Genomic DNA, 22,911 nt, shown 5'->3' with positions numbered 1-22,911 from the left:
CTTCCTCGTGTGTGGCCTGCCTGCATCCATTGCTAGAAAATGCCCTGCAATCTAGTCTTTGGATGGAGATTTGGCTGCTATAGTAGCCTTTGTCAATTATGCCCCCCTCCCCTGCTCCAAATATGTGACACAAGAGTGGACAGTGCTTCCCTAGTTTGACACAGATTCACCCAAGGACCTTGTTAAAAATAACACCAGAGCTGGACATGGTGGTGCACGTCTGTAATCCCAGTGGCTCGGGAGGCTGAGGCAGGAGGATTGCCAAGTTCAAAGTCAGCCTCAGCAACTTAGTGAGGCCCTAACCAATTTAGTAAGACCTGACTCAAAATAAAAAAATAAAATAAAAAGATCTGGGGATGTGGCTAAGTGGTGAGCACCTCACGGTTCAATTCCCAGTACAAATAGAACAAAGCAACACAAAACAAGTACCCAACACTGGGTCTAGCGTGGTGGTCAGGTTCAGCATGCTCAAGGGCCTGAACTCAGTCCCCAGCCTCAAAACAAATAAAAACACCACATTTGGAACTCAGTGGTCTTGGGAAGGGGCGTGAGTCTTGTATTTCTGACAAGTCCCCGATGATGTCAAGGTTACTGGCCCATAGACCTCACTCGCTTTGAGTGAAGAGGAGCTACCAGGCTGGGCACATGGTGAGCTGGTGAGAAAGACTCTGAAATGGACCCAAATAATGATCGCAGCCTCCATAGCAGGCATGGCTGTGAGCTCTTCCATCTACACAATCGCCCTGTAAATCAGGTGCTGCTAGGTTGACACCTGCCAGCCAAAGACCATCAAGAACACACCCCTGGTCTCACACAGGTAGATTTATTTTGCTTGGTGCAGCAAGTGAGAACACAGACATAGGAGGGAGCTGGAGGGCTTTGTTATGAGATTCGGTTGGCGCTGGGAGAAACTAAGCTGGGTGAGGAAATGAGGGGCTAGCTTTAGACTGGATGAACAAGGACAATTTGATGATTAGAGGTACCGCCGTAACCATCCGTTTGCCCAGGAGGATGGAAGATTAAGGTGAGCTAGATGTGCCATCAATAGAGAAGCAAGAGTCAAGTTGGCCAGAAGAGGGGGCGTTAATGTTTGTCTTTGCTGGGTAACGTTCTCCCTGTTCTATGTCACCGATGGTCACCAGTGGCCTTGATGCTGGTTTGATCTCACATGGCCATGGAGTGACCTTGTTTGATTACTGTTTTTATTCAGTGAATAATGTTTATGCTCCTTTGGGAATCTTGCAGCCAGTGCTGTCCTTTGACCTGGACAGACCAGACCCCTTGTGCCTCTGAAGGCTCCTTACGTTGGGGTAACTTCCTTAGAATTTTCTAAATCCCTCCTATGTGCAGACTGGCAGTGCGTCATGCCTGCGTGCCCTGAGTTGGAAGTCAGGTGGAGCCCAGGTCCTGCTTCTCTCCTTTGGAGACTCTACAAATCACTAGGTTGAGCAGGGGGGTGTCCTATCCCTTAAGGAGAACCAGAGCTCACACCCATGTGGTCAGCGCGTGGCTTTGTGTTGGGATACCTGTTCCAGGAGGGCAGCCTGGCCAGCAGATTGTTCCTGCTGGCCAATGCAGTGTTTCTTTTCAAGGACAGTGTGAGACTGACGGAATGGTCCTGACGTGCTGTTATAGTTTAGATCTGGAATGATACCCCCAGGCTTCTGTGTGCAAGGCTTGGGCCCCAGTGCAGGGGTGTTCAGAAGTAGGGGTTTTGAGAAGTGATGGGCTCCTGAGGGCTGTGATCCAACCCACTGATGGACTCTTAACTGAATGGACTGCTGGGAGGTGGTGGACACCAGGAGGGGGGCCTAATTAGAAGAAATAGGTCTCTGGGGGTGTGGCCTGGAAAGGTGTATCTTGTTCCTGGTCCTTTCCTTGCTTTCTCTCCTTCCCAGCCACTGTTCAGTGAGTGGCTTTGCTCCACCCTGGCACTCCACCATGATGTTTGGCTTCATCTCAGATCCAAAGCGATGGGGCCAAGACAGCATGGGCTGAAACCTCTCAAATCTTTCCTCTGAGAAGTTGATTTTCTCAGGTGTTTTGTCACAGTGACAGACAGTCAACACACACACACATGCCCATCTGGAGTGACTCAGATTACTTAAAATAGATGGTGACCCAGAAAAATATTTATATGAGGCCCCCAAACTATTTGTGCACATCCACGAATTGGATCCCCATCACAACCTAGCCAGCATGCGCCCACTTTCTGCATTATCATCTTGATTATCAGGAAAAGGAATCCAGAGTTCACAGAGGTTCAGCAACTCCCCCTGATTCCACAGCAGGTAGGTGGTGAAACAGGGTTTTGAACTGCAGCTCCTGCTCCTGAGCCTCTTCTTTCCTTACCTGACTTCTACCTCCACAGACACCTTGCTTGGCCTCTGGCCCCCTCATTTGTGTTGCCTATACTGCTGACATTCCCAGCATGGCTCCTAGTTTTCAAATTGCTTATTAAAGGTTCTTAAATTTTTTTCAGTTCAGTGTGGTACTTGAAATTTCCATACATCTTCTACATTTTTTAATATTTATTTTTTAGTTGTAGTTGGACACAATACCTTTATTTATTTATGTATTCCTATGTGGTGCTAAGGATCGAACCCAGGGCATCACATGTGCTAAGTGAGCTCTCTAGTGCTGAGCCGCAGCCCCAGCCCACATTTTGCTCTTTCCCTCCTTCCTCTGCTGACTCTATCCCTTTTGCACCACTTCTGACTGAGTGGGGGGCAGGGGTCTCACATGCTCCTTCCTAGTCTCCCACCTGGATTTGTCACAGGATAATGGGAACATCCCAGAGTGTTAACTCTGGTTTTATGTGGACACCAGAGACTGTGAACAGCGCAGAACAAGAACTCTCAAATGGCAGGCAGAGTATCCAGATTGCTGGGGGTGGTGCTGAGGTTAGCTATGAGGAGGAGGTGCCGTGTGGGTGGAAATGTGAAATGTGCTGAGTCTTCTATTATGGGGTCAGCCCACCTAGTGTGCTCACCCTTCCCTCTGCAGATTTCAAGAACTGGAAACAGGAAAGTTGGACCACAAATCATTAGTTCTAGCCTGGCATCCTTTCAACAGCCACAGGCAGGTAGACCTGTGGGTTCAGTGGGGGTGAGGCCTGTTGTCTGCTGAGAAGATTCCTGAATGCAGAAGCAGTAAGAGGGTCTCTCTGGGTAAACCCAGCAGTCAGCCCACCCTGTGGGCAGGGAGGACCATGGAAAGAGTGCTGGCTTTGGAGTTCATGGACCTGGGCTGGAAACCCAGTTACATACACCCTCTTGGACGGAGTGTTCCCATCTGAAGAGTGGGGATGACAATTCCTTCCCTACACAGTAGTGGCACAGATTGAAAAAGATGATGTCAGTGCAGAGCCTGGTACAAAGTACTTGTGGCAATGGATATTCTTTTTGTCTGAGATCATGGGCTGGCCCTCCCTAGTGTCACTTCAAAAAGTTTGGAAAGTCTCTTCTAAATATATATGTAGTTTGCTTTAAAACACTGGTTGCAGACCAATCATCCATCCATCCCTCCAAACCTTTGTACCTACTGTCACCCCTGCAGGTGATGAAGTTCAAAAGCTCTGTAGCCCGTTATGTAAGAGAAGCTTCTTTTATGTATCCCAAACTCCTACTCTCTGCAGTTCAGTGGTGAATCAGAGCAAGTGAACTCTATTCGTAGGCTTTCTAGTACCCTTGACAGTTGAATATCTTCGTTTCCCTTTTAACATTTTATTTATCTCCCACCAGAGTTTTTCTGGGGCCTTTAAAGCCTTGACGTATACCTAAGGAGATTCCAGGAGTGAGCATCCTATACAATTTCTTTTTCAGTTTCAGCATTTCTGTTCTGCTTAGGGATTTGCTGGTCCTTGGGCTGGAGCAGCAGCTCAGTGTAGGAGCTCAGTGAGTGTGCCTTGTGGTCGGTTGTATCGGGTTTGATTCATGCTTCTATTGCTCAGCACTAAGGCCCCTGTGTGAGGTGGGTATATCTGTCCAGCCACAGATAATGGTAGGGGTCATGGGGCCCATGCAGTGTAGCCTCCAGCAGGCCAAGAGGCCAGGGTGAGGAGCTGCTATTTCCAGTGGCCAGTCCACCTTGGAACTAAATCTCACTCATCTTGCCTCCTCTACTGCCATCCACCTTTTAACTGAGTTTCCAGCTCCCAAATTTTCTATTTTTATTATAATCAATCCTCGGTACCCGGAGGTTCTGCAGCCAACCTCTCATGGAAAACATTTGGAAAGAAATTGCATCTGTACTGAACACGTCTAGACTTTTCCCTTTCCCATTAACCTCTAAACAATGCAATAAAACAACTAGTTACACAGCATTTACATTGTACTAGGTATTAAAAGAAATCTAGAAATGATTTAAAATATATGGAAGGAGGTGTAAAAGGGCCTTGAGCATCCCTGGACTTTGTATTTGCAGGGATCCCAGAATCCGTTTCTAGTAGTTAACAAAGGATAACTATATTGCCAATTGGTATACCTAAAATGTCACTTTTATTATACTGTCCTGCTTTAAAGACTTTTTCCAAACCCCCTTTTTTGATTAGTCTTGCACATAGAGCCTGCATGGATCAGCCCCCCTTCCTCCTCCACCCTCCTTTGCCTCTCCATCCCTCCACCTGTCTTCCAGCATCTGAGGAGTTTATGGATATTTGGAGATGCTAGTGAGGCCATTACCTGGTCCACAGACTTGGGAAATTTCCAGACAGCTGCATGTGACAAACAGGCCCCAGATACAAGAGAGCCCAGAAGAAGAGAGCAGCAGAAGTCTGTGTCCAAGTGAGCAGAGGGGTCTAGTTTGGCAGAACTGAAGTCAGAGGAGATGGGAATCTGGGGCAAGAAAGGACCATTATATAAAGAGAGAATGAGTTGGGTGTGGTGGTGCATGCCTGTAATCCCAGTGGCTCAGGAGGCTGAAGCAGGAGGATTCAAGTGTGAGTCCAGCCTCAGCAATTTAGCAAGACCCTAAGCAACTTAGTGAGACCCTGTCTCAAAATTATATATATATGAACTGGGATGTGGCTCAGTGGTTGAGTACCCCTGGTTTCCATCCCTGGTACCAAAAAAAAAGAAAGAAAGAAAAAATAAAAGATGATGGCAGGAGATAGCACTTGGGGGCAAAAGAAATCTGGAAAGGCTGGAGCGGGGGACATAAGTGGGACAGTGGGAGGTGTCACCAGTAAATATAACCAGGTCAGGTCAGGGCGCATGCAGGGCTCTCCAAGCCAGGCCCAGGGCTTTGGGTCATATCCTGTGGGCCACTGGAGGTCACTGAACATTTTTAAGCAAGGACAGAACATTGAGTAATTTTCAAAGAAAAGATCAGTTTAATGGTTATAAAAGGATTTCATGGTTATTAACAGAGAATTGGGAAACACAGAAAAGTAAAAATTTGAAAATAAAAAATCTTCTGGCCCAGAGATAAACACTGATAATATTATTGTATTGACTTTTTTTTTTGGGGGGGGGGGGGATGGTGCTGGGGATTGCTATGCAAGCGCTCTACTCCTGGGTTGCATCCCCAGACTCTCCCCACTTTTTTTTTTTTTTTAAGACAGAGTCTCACTAAATTGTCCAGGTTGACCTTGAATTTCATACCTTCTGACCTTGGCTCAGCTTCCTGAGTCACTGGGATTACAGGCCTGGCCATGGGGCTGACTTGTATGGACTTCTTAACAGTCCTTCTGTGCCACTGCCCTCCCTCCTGCCCCATCATAACCATTGTGTAAAGAATGCTTATCAGGTGACACTAAGTCAGGTGACACAGCTTCTTGTTTTAGTCTTCACCATGACACTGGGCTGTTTTTACCGCAAGGAGCTTCTCTGGGTCACCTTTGCTAAGCGAGAGGCACTCAGGTGCAGACCATTGGGACACAGCACCTGTATCTGAACCTTGGGCCACACTGATGTTTGGAGATCACACTAGATAATACATATCCATGCACAAGTGTACAGGTAGAGGAAGGCTTTTGTCTAAAATGGAGTTGGAGTCCTAATTTTCTGAACTGGGTTTTGAAAGGAGAGCTTTGGTGAGAGCAGGCAGGGGAGGTTGGGAGTAGTTCATGGCCAGGCAGAGGCCGAGACTTGGGATGGCGTTGCAGAGGGCCACAGACCCCCAAGGAATGAGAGCAAGGGAAGGGGAGGAGGACGGATGCAGAGGCCTCCAGGAGGGAGGAAGAACAGACGCCGAGTACTTGTGTGCACGCAGGTGTCACTGTGTGTGAGCACATGTGTGCACCCCCTCTGCGCTGTGTCTGCCTAGCAGGTGTGCTATATCTAGGAAGGGATCAAGGGAAGGAAGGATCTGGAAGGATCAGTACCTGTCTGGGTGCTATGGCCACTACAGGAGGAGAAACTCTGGGAGAAGAGGAAGGTGGTCAATTTGCTTGGGACTTGATTGGCGTGTGCTGTCCCCCAGGTGGAGGTGTCCACGGGGCCGCCAGGGAGATCCGCAAGTGGACAACAGCAGAGTCAGCTGTTGTTTGTATGGAACTCGAGGGACATGAGGTCTCCTAGGAAGGGTAGCAATATAAGAAAAAAAAAAGAAGGTATCTATAGAGGACGTTAGGGACATGGTCAGGAGGGCAATGGCTGTGAGCCGGATGGCATGGCAGGATCCAGATCCTAATTAGAGAGCAGCTAGTGGCACCCCCAAATCACAGAAGCAGGGTTCATGGGAACAGAAGAGGCGCCAGACTCTCAGCTCTCCTCCCACACCTGCCTCGCAAGACCATTTCCACGGTCACCTCTGGTTCACTTTGTTGTCCCCGCCTGGCACACTGGGTGCCTCTCTGAGGCCCATTTATGTTCTCACCTCCTCCAGCAAGCCTTCTGGAGCTGCTGGACTTCTGGCACTTTCTTGATCACCCCCACCCCCGCCCCCAACCACTGTCATTTCTCTGGTTTCCCCAAGATTCCAAGTCTGGAAGGCAGGGGCTGTGCCTGCCTTATCACCCCCGTGGAGCTGGAGAGCAAGGTGCTGAATAATCGGTGGCTTCTAAGCCGCGGCACAGGTACTATTTTACTTGTGTAGTTTGGGTTTTTAAAAATAGACTTTCTCCCTTCACCAGAAGTTCCTGTGCCCTTTTTAGCTTAGTCACAGTTTGTGAATTCTTCCCACGATCCAGGCTCCCTCGTTGGGCTGGCATTTGCAAGCCAGGCAACCCAAGAGCTGCGTCTCACTTTCTGCTGGCTGTCCCTTTTGCATTTCCCCACTGGTCTCTACTACGGTCACTCTCCCAAGTCCCCTTGCTCCAGGTTAGGAGAACCCTCCCCCCAGACCCTGGGTGCATTCCTTCCATAGATATCCATCCACCTGATGGGATCAGGACAGATATATCCTGCTCCACGTTGCTTCCTTAAGCACAAATTGTGATGGTGTTTCACCAGCCCCCTTTTGAGGCCAGCCTCACAACCCCATCCTGAATTCCTTCAAGACTTGTAGGTTCAGTTTAGAACCAGAATGAATCGGCACGTACACACATGTACATGTGCATACGTACGTGTGTGCACATCTATGATGTGCACACAGGGATCATTATGCGGACAACAGTGTGGTTGATAGTAGCTACCGTTTTCTGAGCACTGACTACATGATGCGCCTTTGCTGACCCTCCCTTTCCTGCCTGCTGCTCTCCCATGGCTTGTGGGACTTTGAACTTGCTCTTAAATCATGGCAATGTCAGATGGGGTTAGGGGGCTTCCCCTGAGGGGATGTGATAGAGGTCCATCCAGGATCCCTTCATGCTCTGGAGGAGCTCCATAGGTAGTGGAAATGAATGTCCTACTCCTGGCTTATCTCAGAGAGAGTGACCAGTGGTCACAAATTAACTTGGGGAAGCATTAACCCTTGTCTTTCTCCCAGATATCCAGGGCCCCTAGGGCATGGGCTGTGATAATATTCCACCAAATAAGCCGTGGTCAATGGGCTTCTAACTAAGTAAAAAGGGAAAACAGGAGTTTAGAAATTTTCTTGAAAAGAATAAACCATCTTCTCAATTTTGATTTTTAAACTTTCACTCCTGCTTAGGGCTGTTACCATTTCCGTTGAAAATTGGTAGCAAACAGTATTGATGTTGAAAAATATAAAATAAAGCAATAACCACTCCCTGTATCTCTGAATTGCTTGGGAAAAAAATAAAGGAAATAAAAAAGGGAACTTCACCAAGAAACAAGTGGAGATCAAATTTGGTGTGTAGGGACAGTTGGGTGGCATGACACATTCCAAGGTTGCAGAGGTTCTGATCCCAGGAGGAGTTAAAAATAAAGCCCTTTAGAACATGTTCCATCCTATGGTATGTAAAGCTGTCCCACTCTGAAAAGGCACACGAACACGCTGACATGAAAGCTGATTTGAAAACTACAACCTGCGGGGAAGAGAGGAGGGAGGGGAGGGAGGGGTGAGGGAAGGGAAGAGTGCAGAAAAGAAGTTTCGGTTCTGGGTTGAAGGATGTGCATTACGGTCAGCCTGGACTGTTGTAACAAAACACTTAAGATGGGGTGGCTTAATAGAAGTTTATTTTTCCTGGCTCTGGGCACTGGGAGGTCCACGATCAAGGTGCTGGCTAATCCAGCCTGGTGAGGCTCGCTTCCTGGCTTATAGACAGCCACCTTCTTGCCATGAGCTCACAGGGCCTCTGTCCATAAGTAAGAGTTCTCTGGTGTCTCTTCTTACAGAGACAGAATTCTTACCAGATCAGGGTCCTATCTTTAGGATCTCTTTACCCTTAATTACATCCTGAAAGACTCTCTCTCCAAATATAGTCACATTGAGGCTTAGGGCTTTAAAGTTTGAATTTGTGGGAAAACTGACAGATGGGTTGTTTTGCAGGGGCCAATGGAAAGAGGAAAGAGACAGTAAGGAGGGACAGTAAGGAAGGCAGAGAGGGTTAGTGGAACAGCAGAGGGGAATTTTGATGTTGGGAGCAGAGAGTGGACACCTCAAAAAGTCAGGAGCAAGTTTATCTGTGTGCAAACGTGTTTGGGATTTGAGAAAAGTAAAAAGTTTCAAAACAGCTTTCATGAAGAATGAGACAAGATGTTTCATGGAGGCTGCCAGGCAATAACCAGGGACCAGCAATAACCAAGGCCAGCTACCATGACGGCCATCCCCACACTGGCATACGTGTTACCTCTTTATGGAAGCCTCATCTGACTGCCTATTTTGATTTTTTTAAAAATATTTTTGAGCGCGCTACCACTTGAGCCACATCCCCAGCCCCTTGATTTTTTTTTTTTTTTTTTTTAATTCTCAGCCCCTACCGCAAGAATGTAAAGAGCCTGGATCTCTTTTTTTGTTTTGTTCATCATTATATTTCTAAGGCTTAGGGTGGTGCCCGGCACAAGAAAGTCCATGTAAATACTGGCTAAATGGATGAATGATTTTCTGATGGCACCAATTAGAAGAATCATGTGACAATCTGCCCCTGTCACTCAGGCTCCTAGGAACAAGAGTGAGGAAAAGTGGAAGGGATATCCAGGGCTGAGTGTTAGCAAGCCAGGAAGGACAGAGGCCAAAAAGAGGAAGGAAGGAAGAGAACTAGTGAGAACCCAGCTGAATAAGGGAAAGGTGATGAGGGAGAAAAGAGGGGAGGTGAGTGAAGAGGAAGAAGAGAAGGGACTGCAACTGCCCTGAGGTCACAAGTCAGGTTTAGTGGGAAGGAATGGGAAAATAATTTACTCTTATCAAAAGAAGAACGCTGCATGGCCAGTGTAACTCCACTTCATGTACAACACAAGAAGGAGAAGTTATACTCCATATATATATATGATATGTCAAAACACATTCTACTATAACAGGATAGCTAAAAAGAAAGAAAGAAAAAAAAAAGAATGCTGGCTATTCTGGAGGCGGATGCAGAAGAATCACAAGTTCAAGGCCAGCCTCAGCAACTTAGCAAGACCTTGTCTCAAAATAAAGTTTTAAAAAAGGGCTGGGAATAGTTCAGTAGTAGAATACTTGCCTAGCATTCAGGAAGCCCTGGATTTGAGCCCCAGTACTGTCAAAAAGAAAGAAAGAAAAATTAAACAAGAAAGGAAGGAAGAAATCACTGAAGTTGGAGATTGCTGAGGATAGGTGCTAAGTAACAGAAATGTCCCACCAGTGTTAGTGGCAGTGGGTGGCCAACATGAGGTAGGAGGTGGGAGGCACTGTGACACAGGACAGCCCTAACTAATATGTGCTCCGGGAATAGCAAATCTGAGAGTTAATTGCTACTGAGAGAATAAGGAGGTTCAATAAGTTTAGAAAATGTAAGTTAGAAAACTGATTTCCCCATGTTACAATACTTCTAGAAACCTTTTAAAGCTGGGTGTGGTGGCACATACCCATAATGTAGAGACTTAGGGGGCTAAAACAGGAGGATCACAAGTTTCAGGACAGGCTCAGCAACTTAGTGAGACCCTGTCTCAAAAATAAAAAGGACTGGAGATATAGCTTAGTGGTCAAATGCCCCTGGGTTCAATCTCTAGTGCCAAGAAAGAAAGAAAGGCTTAAAAGATTTCACAAAAGCATATACTGTTTCCTAAATTTATTTGATTGATTGATTGATGAATCTCACCCCCACACCCCCCACCCCCTTCCAGGAGCATCTCTCGAGTCTACTGTGCTCCTAGAACAAAGATTCTCAAAGTGAGGTCTCTGGAACAGCAGCATGAGCATACATGTTAGAAATGTAAATTTCCAGCCTGTTAGAAATGTAAACTCTTAGACCTCACTCCAGATCTACCTAATCGGAAGCTCTGAGAGTGGAGCCAGGAATCTGTTTTTTTCACAAGCTTTCCAGGCAATCCTGATGCATGCTAAAGTTTGAGAACCACTGAGTTAGGAAATACTTCTGGGAGCCTGGTTCATATTCATATTTGGGAAAGACTATTCATTAAGGTGTTGGATAAATCACCTTGATCATGCTGAAGTCATATAGTATGAGTACAGAGGTTGACATTGAGAAGAAAAATCTGAGTCCAATAGCAATATGCACATAATTAGATTGCAAAATTTAATAGTAGCCTAATTAATGTCACATCAAAATATTAACTGAACTAATTTTGGCTTGACTATTTTTTTTTCAGATTATTCATACTGTATGTCTTTCTGTTAGCATGAATCAAGACCTGACTCTTTTCCAATATGCTTTTCACGTTGTTGGGTGGGAGGGAGAGAGGAAGAAAGAGAAGTGGATTTGAAATTGATTTCCTTTCATTTCCTTTCTCCATCCTCTGACAGAGGTACCAGAAAGTAATTATGAGACCAAAAGGTAGATAGCAATGGAAAAGAAGAGAGATCATTTGTAAGATACATCATCGGCTTTTGAATAACCAGAAACGGGACCTAAGTATCGGTATTACATGTTTGGCTATATAAATTTATATTTAAAAACTGATAAAAATAATTATGTGCAAACAGCCTTACACATCAATCAGCTCAGAAGCATTTCACTGGCTTTCGTAAAAAAAGGTTATTGGGTTAACACAGAAACTTATCAGAAGGCATAATTTTCAGGTGTTAAAAAATATATCCATCTGACTCCTTAGCAGAATAATTTGCAAGTGTTCTTATCAGACATTTATAGGCTGCAAAAGAGTTGTCAAAAATAACTCACCTACATGAGTACTTCAACTGTACATTAAAAAAAAAAGGAATTTCGGTGTATATTTTCAAAAGTAAAATCTGTAAGCCTAAAGTCTAAAACGCATTTTGACTCAATTTTGAGAGGGAAAAAGAAACAAAGAAGACCCTTGAATAATTATGCAGAGCTAAATGCTTGAGCTTTTAAAATGATTTGAGCTTTAGCTAGAAATATTCTTGGTTTCTAATGCATTTAGACATAAGGAGATATCAAAAGCGAAAGAATAGCTTTGTGCAATGATTTGCATGAACACAAAGGTTTAATTGGAAGAAAAAAATGATAAGAAATGCCCCTCATTTTTTAAGGTGGATGTCTTCCATTCTGTTTCACTCAGCCCTAGCTCATCTCCCAGCAACGCACATGATTGGCAGGGTCTTCCTGATTCCATTGGTCATGAACTCCTGGGGTTATTTCTACTAAGTGGGGATTGAAATGGAGGCAGGTTCCATCAGGATCTGTTTATCCCATAGAAAACCACCTGTACTTTTTATATAGCTAGTGTGACTTATGCAACCTTTGAATGATTCATTTTTCACATACTCTGGATCTTTGAAATACCATATTTGCAGCCACTAAAAAAGGCTTAGTTCTAAAATTTTGGCCCTGATTTGGAGAGTTGTCTGTTCTACCAAACCTCCTTTTGGCATACTGCAGATAGTAGAGTCCAAAGTCAATGGACTCCAGATCTAAAACCTGCCTTCCATCCCAGACTTGGAAGAACATTTTTGACCAGGAAGGACCTAAGTTAGTTAATAGTGCAAGTGACTTTCTTCCAAGGACTCATGGGCAAAAGCTACGTCCTACCACCAGGCCCTCATGTGCAAGACGAAGGTGACCCTCACTTAGTCGATCACCCGGATCTCTCTACCTCCTTATGAAATGATGAACAATGACTCTGAGCAGAGGAAGGCAGTGAGGAACAGGAGTGGAACCAATTGGAAACTCTGCAGGCCACTCACCATTTCTGAAAATGGCTGTGAGACCATAAAGATCTAAGGGCCCCTTTAAAAAGAGTAAGACATTAAAATCCTTATATCCTATTCCCATATATGGGAATAGAAGCCCCATATACTCCCATTGTTGATTTCTCTTATCTCTAAATTACTCTGCCAGCTACCAAGGGACCTACCACTGAGCACTTTAATATATTGTAGGCTTGCCATTAATTTGTTTTCCTGTGTCCAAGTGTCAATTAGAGCAAAAGTGGCTATACTTCAATGAACGACTTTATTGTGTTTCTTACAGGGTGGGGCAGAGAGTAAATATTTTTTTCCTCCTTTCATAGAGTGGCTGAGAGGATCAGAGGCATTAACATATGAAGTTGCTAGCATAAGGAAAGTGATTACTAATTACTGATTATTAGTAACAATCACTATTAGTAAAGGACAATAGTTCCTACCGGTTAAGAGCAGACTCTAAAGCTCAAATGCACGGTCCAAATCCTGGCTCTGCCACTTACCAATGTGTAATGCCAGGCAAGTTACTTCATCTCTCTGTGTTGCAATCTCCTCATCTGAAAGATGGGTTTACAAATTGCACTGCCCTCTTGAATGATGGATGAGGACTCAATGAGATGATGTATTGCAAAGACCTTGAAAACCAGCCTAGCACAGGGAATCATTGTATTGTTGTTACACATTTAATTCTTATAACAACCTCTGCGGTGGGTTTTATTACCCCTCATTGTACAGATAGTGAAAATAAGGTCCTGGGTCATACAGTTAAGTGCCTGGAATCCCAGCTATTCAGGAGGCTGAGGCAGGTGGATTCCAAGTTTGAGTCCAGTCTGGTCCATTTAGCAAGACCCTATCTCAAAATTTGAAAAGGGCTGGGGGTGTTGCTTAGTGGTAGAGCACTTGCCTAGCATGCACGAGGCCCTGGCTTCAACCCTCAGTAGCAGGGTGGCACGTAGAAAGTGGACTCATGGTTTTAGGAAACCATGAGATCTCATTTTCAGTACCCCACATGAGAGGGGTACACGTGGGTCTTAAGTAGCACAAGACACTGTTTCAACACACGGTGGTATGTGACTGCTTAACACTGTTACCATCTTTATTAGTACTCCTGATTACTAATTGGCATGGATTACTAATCAGCACACCCACAGCATGGAGGATGCTGGAGGGTGACAATATTTTTCCTCTGTGGATTTGATCAAATCCACAGGAAAACAGACCTCTTTCTAATTATTTGCATCTCTGGGAAACTAGCAATAAGTGGATTCTAAGAAAGGTGGCCAAGGTGACCGCTTTCTCCCCCCTCAATGGCCCACAGACCAAAAGGAAATGGGCAACTCTGAGGTGCGGATCCTCCCAGCTGACCCTACTGAGCTTCAGTTGTTCCTGTGAAGGAGCCAAGGTGGGTTTCAAAAGCTCGTTTGGGCAGGTGAAGTGGTGCTTACCTGTAATCCCAGTGACTCAGTAGGCTGAGGCAGGAGGATCACAAGTTCAAGGCCAGCCTCAGCAACTTAGTAAGACCCTGCCTCAAAATTAAAAAAAAAACAAAAACAACAAAGCAAAACAATTAAAAAAACAAAAAGGACTGGGGATGTGGCTTAATGGTAAAGGTTCCCTGGCTCCAATCCCCAGCACAAAAAAGATTATGAATAAATAATAAAAATAAATAAATAAAAACTGGCTTGGCCTCCCTTTTTACCAAGGGTGGGACAACACTAGAAACTAAGAAAGACTGGAGGCTTGGAAAGACCTAGAGTTTACTTTCGAGTGTGTCGCTGCCATCTGCTGGATGGAATGGATATTGGACCAGTTCAAATGCCGCTTTGCTGCTTGTAATAAGCAAATTCGCTGATCCTCACTGTGGGTTGAGAACCTAGTGTTGTATTGGCATCATTTCATAGCTTCAGTTCTGAGTGTCTGCAAATTTTGGAAATCCCATGACAACTGTGCCCAGGAGGACCTTTATGTCAATGTAATCAAAAGGTAAAACCAAGGACCATCACTGGAACATTCTATCTCCCACCAACATTTTCCAGGTTCAAATTTGGTCTGTTCCCAAATGATTCATCTAATTGGTTATAAAAAGCCCATAACCATCAGGCAAGGGCATCTGGAAGAATTTGGACCCTCTTGTCAATGGCAAAAAGTATTTACAGGGAAGTGAAAGTACCATCTGGCTTTACTCTTATGTTCTTTGAAACTCTGTGTTCATACATCCAACAATTAATTTATTGAGCATTTACACTGTATGCCAAGTGCTGTATTAAAAAAAAAAAAAAAACTAAGGAAATGGGGCTGGGGGTGTAGTAGGTATAGATCGGTGTAGAATGTTTGCCTAGCATGCCTGAAGTTCTGGGTTCCATCCCCAGCACCCCCGCTCCCCTCTACACATGGTGGGGAGGTGAGGGGCAAATATGGATAAACACAGTTCCTATTCTTAGTAATCTCATATGGATATTTTCTGAGTGCCTACTATGTGTTGGGCATTTGCATCTCATTTTATTTCATTTTAATTCAGAACAATTCTATTACCATCTCCTTTATGGTTTAGAAAACTGAAGCTTAGAAAGATTAAATCAGCCAAGATAATGGTTAGATGGAGTGGGGTTTGTTATCACCATGGACCGATATTGCTTTTTTTTTTTTTTCACACAAAGTCTCGGTCTTTTGTTTTACACATATTTTCTGTTCCATTAGCTACAAATTTCTAGCAAAGTGAAAGTGCTACACAAACAGTAAGTGATGATAGCAGTCGATGCTTGGGAAAGATTTATCAGGAAGAATATTTCTTCCTTTAGCAACTGTTGGAGATGTATCTAGTTAACATTCTCTTCAGTACATAAGTCTTCTAAATAGTGGTCTTGGTGTCGGGCGGCCCGAGCTGAATTGCTGTCAGTTTTCATCGCATAGAAAACAAATCTGAATTTCTGTCAGTGCAAGAGAGCACGTGTTAGTAAAAGGTCTGCTCACAGGAAGAGGCCAGTTTGGGTGTTCTGATTGCAACCATCTCAAACCAGTTGTAATTTTTCCTTTCTCTCTTGGTATAAGAGTAGGTAGGGTGCTTGTGCTGGTGGGGAGGTACCGAGGGTGGCAGGGAGGGGACGGAGTGGATGGAAGCTGGTGGCAGAGCAGGAAAGCACTCTGTGCCTATGAGAAGTGCTAAGACCGGGCAGAGGCAGCCAGAGGAAGCGGAGGTGGGACAGGACAGCAGCTGGTGGGAGGGGCTGGTGCCAGCCTGCTGGGTGAAAATTCATGCTCTGTCGCCCACCCAGTCTTGGAGCTCAGGCTCATCCTATGTTTCTAACCCCCAGTTCTTCCATTTGTCTGGTGGGGTATAATACTTGCCTCACAGGGTTTCTTAGAGGAACATTCAGAGAGGTATGCAGACTGGCCTCTGGCACTGCTCCCCTAAATCTTAGCTGTGGATAGGACAGTGCCTGGAGGCTCAGGCAGCCGGTATGCGGCAGGACTGGCATGGGGTGACTGAGCAGAAAAGCAACGGGGACCGAACGGGGCTTGCTCCTCCAGAGAGACTGGATGCAGGATATTATTTATTTTCACATCAGTTTGACATACACACCTACATACATATTTTATTTTAAATTTCCCCTCTCGGCAAAATTTTCTTTTTCCATTCTCAGGCTTTGCTACACACTCAAAGTGAGCCCTCTGCCCCTGAGCCACATTCCTCCTCTCCACAACCTTGTAAGGCAGGTTGGAGTGATATTATTGTTCCAGTTTTTCTCAGGAGAAATGGATCCTTAGGTGACTTGGCTGAAATGAGGGACGCTTTTCCAACCCTGCCTGTCCTTGGGGCTGCCCATGTGAGAACCATCAAGAAAAGCATCTTATGAATATCACTTGTGTATCCAACCCCCAAGTAGACAGTGGTATGCAGATTGCTTCCTGGAAATGACTGAAACCTGAATTCCTGGAAGGAGTACAACCAGAAAGGAGAAAAGCTATTCTAAAACACTCATGGCTGATTTCTTTTACTGAAATTTTCTTCCTATTAAGTTTTTTTTTTTTTAAATCTGTTCTTTTTAGTTATACATGACAGTAGAATGTTTTGTAGTTGTACATGATATGGAGTTAAACTGGTCATGTATTCATATATGAACTCTTCCTATTGAGTTTTGATATTGAAAGAAAAACCAAATGCCTAATTTTAGGTTGTTTTAAAATCAATCAACTGCTTACCAGCTAATGTTATTTTGGTAGTGAGCAACAGATTGAGCAAAACTATTTTCTGATTGTTACATGTGTTTGTGAAGCCAGACATGTGGGAACAGGTTTTAGAGAAACAAGAACCAATAGAAAGAATGGACAAGGAGTAGAAATACCAAAATCAGTATTCACGTAAGAAAAGTCTGAAAATATTACACTGAGATCAGGCTAGCTGAAGACCAGTAGACAAAGTTAGAGATGCTCAAGGAACAAATGCACAAAAAACAAACAAACAAACAAACAAAAAAAAACCAACTAACTGGGTGGGACACTGGTAATCTAAGAACTGTTTGGATCCTTGAAAGTTTTTTCAGGAAAGATTTGTATATGCCAGTTATTTGTATATAAAAGGGCTTTTTAAAGTCATAGTGGAATAGTTCATTAATTATTTGACACTTTTATATTTTTAACACAATTAATTTGTATGACAAGGCAGACTTGATTGTGTTCGGGTAAGTAAACAGGGCTATTTCAATGATAAATTCCAGTTCAGCTGGAGTTGGATACATGGAATCTCACAGTGCAGTTCATAAAGGGAAAGGATCTTGGAAAAACAGGGGGCGGGCAGATGAGCACCTGAGCCACAGCAGGCAATCGCTCTGTCAAGACTGGTGAGCAAATGGAGCGAATAAAGAATGACCAGATGCTTTGGTTTCCTTTGTGAATTCAGTTACGCTGGATGTGAATGAGGTTTATTGCTACTTGTTCTTCCCACTACAAATGAAGCCAAAGGTACAAAATCTATCTGGTCTTCACAATTTCAGTGTCTATTCCATTAGTATGCCCAAACCTAGGCATCTGCTTGACACTTCTCTCTTCTTGATCGCCCTTCATGAGGTTCTGTAAATTTTACCTTCTAAATAGATTTCAAATCATGCCATCACTGTTTCCCCTCCCTTTACCCTAACCCCAGCTATACCTGCTCTTGTCTGGATGACTCTAAGAACCATCCAAGGGCTACACTCCACCCTCTCTGGGTCCCTCCAATCAACTCCCCGTGTGCCACCACACACATCAATAGACACATCTCACTATGTCACTGCTGCACTTTTCTCTATTCTCTCCACCTACTCCTTCATACTACTCTGAAAGTGGAGACCGGGTACCCATGCCATATAGCCTTTTCTCCTGTCCCAACCGCCACCCTCTCCTAATTCCATGCAGTTAAGTTTCTAGTCCCTCACTCGCTTCCTGCAGCTTGGCAAATGGTGTTCTCTCTTCTCTCTGCCTGGAACTGTCTCTCTTCTTCTCTTTTTCTCTTGCCTCTGCCTCTCAAGTATTTGGATCTCAGTTTTTAGCACTTTCTCTGGAACCTGACCCCAGTTTGGGCCATTTCCCTCTTGGGTTCATGCTACCAGAGAGTCCTGTGTTTCTTCTCCTTCAAAGCACTAATGTATCAGTTATTCAATTATTCAAATTAATGTTTGTCTCTCTGAGCAGAAGTTCTGGGAGACTAGGATTCTGAATGCTTTTTCTCACTACTGTGTCTCCAACGTCTAACACAGTGTCTCCCAAACAGCAGGCACAAATAAATATTTGTTGAAGGAATGATTGAGTTTAATGAATACAGGCTTGCTACTCTTAAAAAAAAAGTTTTACTTTTTTTTACAGTATCTCAAACCAAACTCATCAACAAGCAAAACATCTAGTTTTGTTTTTTAATGAATAAGATGTCAGGTCTATTACTGTGCTCAGGAAAACTGAGTTCTCACTTGTGCATGAGTAAACTATTAAAATAAGCATACATGATTGCATCCAAAAAATTCATTTTCATTTCCAAGATGGTTCATCCTAAGGTAAGGACAGAGAAAATAAATGCTCCATTTGCTTGGGAAATTATAAATTGCAGTCCAAAAGAAGGCTCAGAGATGCCCATGTTTAATAAACAACTAAAAAAGCCTTGGTGAACTAATGGTTCGAAAACATCCTTTGAAAGACTTAAAAGCAATACAAATGGAAAAAGATCTTAGCAGAAAACAATCACTCTGATTTTGGAAATGTCAAGACAAGAAAGCACTTGTGCAAGCCACTGTTATTGCTAAACATAGAGCAAAATGTAAGTTTAATTTCAGAAAGTTCTCTGATTAATACATCTTTGGCTAATTACTCTTACACTTAAAAATAAATTGCTCTGGATGAATAATTTGATGCCAGAAAGTCTATAATGCACTATTTCATGCAAATTGAATAATGTTTTCCTCGTTTAGTAGAAGTCTTATTGTTGCTACTTTTCCAGTACTTGGGTAACATAATCTATAAAATAATTACTGAATACTCTCCCAAGAATAAATATCTCACATCAGAATAAGTTGAATGGTCAGTAAATCACAATTACTTAAATAAGTATGAACCAAGCCATTATTGCACATCCCTACATGCAAGCCCTGGCAAAGAATTACAAACAGGAAAATCCTACAGCTAGAAGAGAGACCTCTAGTGTGTGTTAGAGAACTTTATATTGTGCTCCGGGCATAATTAATACAGCAAAATCACTGCAGTCATTTTGCTTACTGTGGTGGGAGATTTTCACCAACTATCATTCATGCTCAATTCATTTAAAAATTTCTTCCCAGCTCATGTAAGGCATTTTCGCTTAATGAGTTGTTCTTAGAAATATCAGCCTAACCCAGTGAAGTTTTCCTTGTGATGCAAAGTTTCAAGTTCCAGGGTCACCTTTGCAACCTAATCAGTAAACATTTAACCCACCTTCATCATAACAATTGCTAACAATTCTTTCCATTCAGGAATCAGCAGGATTCCTGAGTTGAATGCTCGCCATCAGTGTGCAGTCTCCTAAACTCCTCATAGTAAGCCAAATGCCACACAAATATAAACAAGAGGAATAAATCGGCATCTTGCCCATTATCCAGGAGACAAATGAATCCACTGCTATTTTAAATTCACCAAGTAGGCTGGCTATTAGTTTCTGCAGCTTCCTATATATGCAGGTGAATTCCTTGATGTAGAATCAGATTTAACGAATCATTCTATGGCATCAATCAGCCTCAGCCTTTTAAAACCCTTTATTTTCTCTTTTTCCACATTAAAAACACATTTGAGATACACACAGAAAATGTTTCTCTAAAACACACACACACACATACACCCAAAACAGGAGGTCTCTTAAGGAGTCTACTGCTGAGAAGGTAAAAGCATTTTGCTCATTTTTAATTTGCTAAAACAATCCAAGCATGCTTGGTACCCAGAGGGTATTCTCAAATAAACTTGTATCTCTAGCTGCCAGCTTAGTTGATTGAAAACAGAAGGCAAACGTTTCTTAAAGAATGAGTATGTTAAACTGTTATGTCTCTCCCAGTACCACCAAGGACACACACACACACACACACACACACACAGTCAAGAATTTGCTTGAAAGCAGCTAGTTCTGTGATCTAAAAGGTAATGCAGCATTTATACCAAAATTACTTCTGTCTACTGCGGTACACCTCTTAGCGAGGAAGCCTGTGCCATAAGGATACTGGACAGTTCCTGCGTGCTGCTCTCCACGTACAAAGCCGACAGCCCCACCGCAACTTTGTTAACTTAGTTGGCTCGCGCCCAGCCCGTCCCCGAAGCATACTCGGAGTGAAAACGTTTTGATACCGTAAAATCATTTCCACGACAGTGTTAAGTGTTCGAAAGCACAAAGGCAGACACTGTCGACCCGGGATTGCTAGGAAGTTGCGGTACTCGGGGCGGCTGTGCGGAGCACACGTCCAGGTAAGGGATTCCTGCACCACAGGTCTGGCTTCTCTTCCTGGACGTTTTGGGGGCTCCGTCTCACTTTTAACGAAAATTCACCATAACGCGCTCCCCACCCAGTTCTTTTTCCAGGAGGTGCGGACTCTGTTTTCCAGCCAGGTCCCTCTTGGGGGCAGGAGAGGAAGCACACTTCACATTTCCATAAAGAGGGGCGGCAGGATGGGGGTGGGGAGTAAAGAGGTCAGAAAGGAGCCAAACTGCATCCCTTACGCCCACCTCGGCGCCCCCAGCTCTGGTTCAGACAGCGCTGACGGGAGGCTGCCAGGAAACTCTGTCCCTTTAAGGGGAACCTTGGCCGCCAGAAGGGGAGGGAAGGATGCAGACTCCGGACCCAGCGCTGCAGGCACCACGGAGAAGAGGCGAGCGCAGCAAAGCCACAGCCATTACCTGCAGCGCTCACATCCTTCCCCCACCCCGGCGGCCCCCCGCCCGTCCCCGCCTCCCAAGGAGACTTCTAATCCGGAGCATGTGCCATGCCCTTTATCAGGGGAGGAGGTGGGGAGGAAGAGGAATGAGAGCTTTTTAGAAATAAATGAAACGTTTGCACCCAAGGGGGGGGGGACTGGAAATGGGAGGAGATGGGAGGGGGCTTTAAAGGCGCCCGGGTGGGCGGAGGCGGCGAATCTGGATCAGCCTAGCCGGAGACGGACGGCGGACAGCTCTGGGCACCAGCCGCGGCTCACAAAGGGGAGCGGCGCGGCCCGACCCGGGCAAAAGGGGAAGGAAAAACCGCCCCGGGGCCCAATCCGTTCGGCAGCCACAATGGCGTCTTTCACCCGGCGTCTGGGGGCGCCGCCGAGGCTGCCAGCGAGGAGGGGGCGGCGGTCCCCACCCCCACCCCGGCGGGAGCCCAGCCCCGGGCGCCGCCGCTGCCCCCGCGCGCCCCGCAGCGTGCTGCGCTCGGCTCCGGGCGCCCGGCCCGCGGCGGCGGCGGCGGTGGCTGGGGCCCGCGGCGCTGGGCGCTCTCGGCGGGGCTGGAGTGCAGACGCGGAGCTCTGTGCCGGGAAAAGAAAGGACGCGCGAGGTCCGAGGGAGGAGGGAGGGGATAGGGGCGGGCGGGGGAGCGCAGCGGCCGCCGGGGAGGCTGGCGCACGGGGAGGCTGGCGCGCGGAGCCGCAGGCGGGCGGGCGACGCGGGCGCGGGCTCCTGGAGCCGCTGCAGCTCCGCTCTCGGAGCCGGAACCCGGCCCGGAGATCCGGAAGCCCGGCCCCGGCGCGCCGGCTCCCGCTCCCTGGCCGTCCCGGCCCAGTTCGGCAGCGCCTGCTCGCGCCCGCTCCCACTGGAGGAAGAAAACCGAGAACCGACAGCTGCAGCCCGAAGGAGGCGGCAGCCGCTGCCCCGCCACCGGTCCGAGCGGATCCCGAGTCGCCCTCCCGCCGCGTCGGGCTGTGTGTGTGCGAGTGTGCCGCGCTCTCGCCCCATGCCTGGCACATGCGTAAAAGCGAGTTGCGCCCAAAGTCCCAGCCATACCCTCCTTAGCAAATAATAACAAACCCAAACCGTCAGATCTTACCTGAAACATTGAAGCACAAAGTCTCTCTCCAAGTCCCCTTTTCCTTTTCCTCTCCCCCCTTTTCCGATTTCTCTCCCAGCGATCTGCTCGGCTCGCCACACCAGAGAGAAATGCAATAGCTTGGCTAAGGTAGACAGAACAAAATACAGAGAAGAGTTGCTCCAGGGCTTTGAAACCCCTCAAGGCAAGGATCAGGATACAATTAGCTCATGCCTCTACCTCCAGTCTAAATCAATCTCCAAAATAAAACTTAAATCAAATTAACTGATCACAGGGTAGACAATTGATCTCCTTCAAAAATAAAGCTCTACATATGCGTATGGAGAAATATACATATAGGAAATTTTTTTCCAGATTTTTTTTTTTTGTTGTTGGAAAAACAGTCTCATTCCAGCCTCCAACTTGCTTTTTACCCTTCTCTTGCACAGAAAAGCTGATTTTAATCGTTGTGATTAGTTTTGATGTAACGTTTCCGCGGGCGATTTCTGCAAATGGATGGAGTGTTTCTTTGCCAAAAGAGGGAAAAGCAGCAGATGATGATAATTATAAGGATTGTTGGTTGTTTCTTTTTATTTGTGTTTAGGGCTCTCGCTTCACTTTCTCAAGTTGACCTGACATTGCTGTTACAGGAAGGTTGCACAACTTGTTGATGGGGATCACCGCCCTGTCTGATCAAAGGATAGGTGATAATTTGGCAATAGAGCAGCACGTTTTGGTTCTTTTGGCGACATAACGTCCCAAATGATGTGGATAAAAATAAGCACATGCAGTCTGCTTTGCCCCAATCAAGTCTGAATCAGCGCCTGGGGGTGATACACAAA

The 22,911-nt window shown here is 45.4% G+C and overlaps 1 protein-coding gene across 1 annotated transcript in view; it reads right to left on the bottom strand.

Moving 5' to 3' along the window:
- Kctd1 (potassium channel tetramerization domain containing 1) overlaps positions 1-22,244 on the bottom strand; it is a 184,775-nt gene extending 162,531 nt beyond the window's left edge. The window contains exon 1 of the mRNA XM_046433378.2: positions 22,091-22,244. Coding sequence (XP_046289334.1) covers positions 22,091-22,099 — 9 coding nt within the window. The 5' untranslated portion in view covers positions 22,100-22,244. The remainder of the gene's footprint in view (positions 1-22,090) is intronic.
- Between the last annotated feature and the right edge of the window lie 667 nt (positions 22,245-22,911).

The sequence above is a fragment of the Marmota monax genome, unplaced genomic scaffold (genome assembly GCF_021218885.2).
Source record: "Marmota monax isolate L192 unplaced genomic scaffold, Marmota_monax_Labrador192_F-V1.1 WCK01_AAM20220418_F8-fsc00126, whole genome shotgun sequence".
In the NCBI taxonomy this organism is placed as follows: domain Eukaryota; kingdom Metazoa; phylum Chordata; class Mammalia; order Rodentia; family Sciuridae; genus Marmota; species Marmota monax.
The sequence above is the reverse complement of the archived record's forward strand: the minus strand, read 5'-3'. Positions and strand labels throughout refer to the sequence as shown.